Source organism: Orycteropus afer, unplaced genomic scaffold (assembly GCF_000298275.1).
Source record: "Orycteropus afer afer isolate SDZICR_OR568_19922 unplaced genomic scaffold, OryAfe1.0 scaffold00360, whole genome shotgun sequence".
Taxonomy (NCBI): domain Eukaryota; kingdom Metazoa; phylum Chordata; class Mammalia; order Tubulidentata; family Orycteropodidae; genus Orycteropus; species Orycteropus afer.
This window is the reverse complement of record NW_006921947.1, coordinates 3,426,084-3,430,795: the sequence shown is the minus strand read 5'-3', so window position 1 is coordinate 3,430,795 and position 4,712 is coordinate 3,426,084. Positions and strand designations below refer to the sequence as shown.

General features: G+C 47.6%; 1 protein-coding gene across 1 annotated transcript in view; it reads left to right on the top strand.

Annotated features, from left to right (window-relative positions):
* Positions 1-4,712, top strand: part of CLTRN (collectrin, amino acid transport regulator) — a 47,763-nt gene that overhangs the window by 21,354 nt on the left and 21,697 nt on the right. The window contains exon 4 of the mRNA XM_007952838.2: positions 3,542-3,655. Coding sequence (XP_007951029.2) covers positions 3,542-3,655 — 114 coding nt within the window. The remainder of the gene's footprint in view (positions 1-3,541; positions 3,656-4,712) is intronic.

Sequence of the window (4,712 nt, the reverse complement as noted above, 5' to 3'; positions counted from 1 at the left end):
TACCACCTCTCCAAGATACCTGGCAAAGCCTGGACACATTCTGGCTTATCACACTGTGTATGGGCTACTGGCAGGTTCTGGGCAGAGGCCAGGAATGCTGCTAAAAACTATAATGTACAGGACACTCCCCACTCCCCCTTCTCCCTCCCACAAAAAAAAAAAAAATGATCTGGCTTAATATGTAAATACTGCCCAGATTGAGAAATTCTGCTATCGATGAAATCTTAACCTATGCGATGAGAAAGAGCGTAGTGCCTAAGGCACTTGACTGCTAACCAGAAGGCTGGCAGTTCAAACCCACCAGCCACTCATCGGAAGGAAGATGGGGCAATCTACTTGCGTAGTGATACCGCCTGGGAAACCCAAGGAGGGGTCGCTATGAGTCGGGTCCGACTGGAGGGCAAATAACAACAACAACTATGACAACAGAAGACTTCTCTCATGATTACTGTTAATATGATTTTAATAAGAACAAATATTTAACAATTCAAACTGGGGGAATAGGGCAGTAGGGAAATAAGCATGTGTTCCTGACCTGTCTGTGCTCAGGCAAAAAGAGGAAGTGGGTGGGCCTGGAGAAAGCAGGGGCTTTGATATCTGCAGGGTAAGGACAGGTGGGTCAGGGACTTCGTGGACCTGTAGCTGAACTTGGTGGTGTCAGTATCCCACCTCAGGGTAGAGCGGGGGTAAGCACGAGGAAAGAGCTGTGAACTTGGGTCTCAGGGGTGGATGGCAGGGCCGGGACTCTTAGGAGCTAAGGGGGTCAGCAGGCTGCTGTGCTCCAGGGCCACCGGAGGCAGGCATCCTCGCCGCAGCAGGCTGGGTGGCAGGCCGAGGAACAAACCACTCGTCGCAGATGCTGCAGCTCCAGAAGCGGCCGCTGTGGAGCCGGCCAGGCTTGGGCACCGAGGCACGCACGACGCCATTCTTCAACACGGGCCTGAAGGCAGACCGCCTAGCCTCTGGGCTGAGCTTCCCTTTCTTGGCGTCGGGGACCTCGAACCATAGGGGCCCATCGAACTTCCTCTTCCCCTTGTTGCACTGGCTGAGGGCCTGCAGCACGGTCTTCTTGGCACAGGGCCGCTGCTCAGATAGGCGGGGCATGGTATAGAGGGCGCCCTGGGCCTGGCCGGGGGCAGGGTCCCCATGGCACTTTGGGGGGCCTGATCTTTACCGTCACCCGGCTCTGGATGCAGCCGAGGTTGACGGCGGCCCACAGTTTGCGCTTCCAGTTGGTCTCCCAGGAGGCAGAGAGGCCGGGTCCCCCGACGGACTTGGGGAGCGGCTTGTTGGGGAAACCCATCCAGGCTTCCCGTAAGTTGACGTGCTTCCAGTCCTGTGGGATTCTGGGGAGCGGCTGTTTTTGCCCCCAGCCCCCAGGGCAGCGGTAGTGGGTGTAGCATGGGGCCTAGGTGGGCCTGGCTGGAGGAAATAGGCGCCTCTGGGTGGAGGGTGGCAACACGACCTTGGACTTGAGCAGGTCCCAGTAGTTGCCCAGGTGGTTAGTTGCCCATGAGGTCAGTGCGGCAGAGGGCTCGGCAGCTGGTGAAGGGATTGGGTTTCCAGAAGTTAAGGATATTAGCTTGCGATGTCTGCCCACGTGGTGGATTCCGGGCGCCCAGAGTTCGTAAGACCGTTGGCTTCCGGTTGCAGGAAGGGCGCGTGGAGTTCTGGTCTCTTGGCCTGGCCCTCCCCGGAACCGCGCTCTGTGAACACTGGAAGAAGACTGATGGCAGCGGCATCCTGGAGCTGCCCTTGTTCCCACCTCACCCTCACCACCACCTCCAGGCACAATCCGGGAGACACAGGAAGTTCAAGTCTGCCCTCACTGTGAGTCCCAGCCCTTTGACTCTGGACAGAGTCGAAAGAGTTGCCTCAATTTTTGTACTACATTTAAAGGAAGAAATTACGGTATTTTCCACCGGGAAATTCTAGATAGCTGTGCAAGCGTATTGAAAATAGGGTATTCTCTGTCATGTAATATTGGACGTAATACACTTGGATGGTCTTCTAAAAACCACTGAATTGTTATTATTATTACTATTATTAATTTAGGAGCTCTGGTAGCGTAGTGCCTAAGGCACTTGACTGCTAACCAGAAGGCTGGCGGTTCAAACCCACCAGCCACTCCTCGAAAGGAAGGTGGGGCAATCTACTTTGTAGTGACACTGCCTGGGAAACCCAAGGAGGGGTAGCTATGAGTCGGGTCCAACTCCAGAGCACATAACAACAACGTTACTGTTTTAGTAAATGCGATGATGCATGTTTCATTCTTCTAGAAAGATTGTTAATATCTTTTTTTGTTTTGTTATGCAATTTAGCTCTTAGGGAAATAATGTGAGCCATCAGCGACTTATAATTGAAAGGCCCTTTGGCGGCGTGGTGCCTGAGGCATTTGACTGCTAAGCAGAAGGTTGGCGGTTCAAACCCATGAACCGCTCCTAGGAAAGAAGATGGGACAATCTACTTCTGTAAAGATTTACTTCCTCAGAAACCCAAGGGAGATCGCTATGAGTCAGAATCCACTAGATGGCGGTGTGTTTTGTGTTTTCTATTGATTTTATGTGGACTCTCCTATAATTTTCAATGTTCATAGTGCCCAAAGGAGCTTTGGCGGCGTGGTGCCTGAGGCATTTGACTGCTAACCAGAAGGTTGGCATTTCAAACCCACCAGCCACTCCAGGGACTGGGCAATCTACTTCCGTCAAGCTTTATCACCTAGGAATCCCAATGGGGGTCGCTATGAGTCAGAATCCGCTGGATGGCAGTTTGTTTGTTTGTTGGAATATACTGTCATATGTACATCGTCTCCTCTTTGAACGTTAATGCAATTTCTCTATTTCTACTTGTACTGGTAAGTGTAGAGTAGAGTAAGTCACATTTCCAACTTACAGTTAAAAGCATCTGCCTACAAAACAAAGTGTTCACAGGCTACTGAGTCATTGATTAGACCACTCCGTTTCAGAGGTCTGTTCAAGGTGGTGGGAAACAAACTGAATGGGTGTGCACAAGGCATCTCTTGGGCCTGACACCATGTTGGGATGGTGAGGGACAGAAATAGAGGCTGATGCAGGAAATTTTGAGTCCAAGAGTGAATAGCAGAATCTACCCAGGAGCTGAAGGCAGACATCTGAACAGAGAGGACACAACAAAGAGCTTTGTGAGGAAACATCCAAAGGCTTCTGAGGGCAGAGAAGGGCTGAGTGCTGGGGAAGCCAAGTGCTGTCAGCCAAGAGGTGATGGCGAGTGAGAGCCTAACACTCCACTCACTGACTAAGCCCATTCATTTATTTACTCATGCATTCATTCATTTATGGCATATTCTTTACTTATGGAATGATCTCTAAGTATGAGTTTGAAATCAAAGAGAATTTTCTCTGATGTAATTTTCTTCTTAATAAGACATTTCTTCATAATGATGGAAATGATTTTTCCTTGTAGGTAAGCCCCCACTTAAGGTGACAATAGTGTCAGGGTGGATGATCATATGCCATTTCGCATGTTTTCCTGACTATGTATTTTTTCTCTCCACTGTCTACAGAATTTCCCACGTTCTACTTTGCAATGTAACCCAACGGGTGTCATTCTGGTTTGTGGTTACAGATCCTTCTAAGAACCACACCCTTCCTGCTGTAGAAGTACAGTCCGCCATAAGGTAATCACCACTAAGTATGCTTTCTACTGAGACATCAACTTGTTTCATTCAGCTGTTTTCATCTATGTTTGAAGTCTACTTTTTCCTCTCTTCACATGTGACTCTTTTATGAAGAAGTTAAGAGTCAAGGATTTAATTTCATTAGTTGACATTAGAGATTGGTGTAGGGCAGTAGTTCTTCATCAAGTACTTCTTAATCAAGGGCAAATTTTCTGCAAAGACAATTTGGTAACATCTGGAGACATTTTTGGTTGTTATAACTGAGAGTGCCACTGGCACTGAGGAGGCAGAGGCCCCGAATGTTGCTAAACATCTCACCATGCACAGGTCGGCCCCACACTAAAGGATTATTCTGTACCAAATGCTAGTAGTGCTGTGGTTGAGAAAGCATGATATAAATATTAGCTAAGAATGTTTAGTCCTGTCTTCTTTTGGCAAGAACACCTTGTATGGCACGATCATGTGATGGTTTGTCCCTTGGACTGGAGCCAGAATGCCTAGGTTTTTACTGCTAGCTTTGCCTCTTGCAAACTATCTTAATGCAGATAAGTTACTTACTGTCTTTGTGCTTTCCTCTCATCATCTGTAAAATGGAGTTAATTGCACTCCCTCTCACAGAGTTGTCGAGAAGATTAAATGAGTTAATAAATGTAAGGAGTTTTGAGGGGCAAGTCATACCTTCATATTTCTTAGGTCTCTAAGGACTTGCTGTTTTTAGTCAATGTTCAGTCTTTATATCTTAACAGATACAATTTCTTTAAAAGGTAAAATCATGACTCTCATTAAACTAAAAATGAACATATATCAAAGATTTTATTATCTCAATAATTAATGAAGGAAATAGTAAGATGTTAAAACCGGTTCAAAGGAGAATTCAAGGAACCATCAGAATCTCCAATTGGAGCCAGTCACCATGGAGAGATAAATCCTTCATCTTCACTCCAAACAACATCTACCTCCTCACATTAATTGAAGCTTGGAGCTCTGGTAGCATAGTGGCTAAGACACTTGCCTGCTAACCAGACGGCTGGCAGTTCAAACCCACCAGCCACTCCTC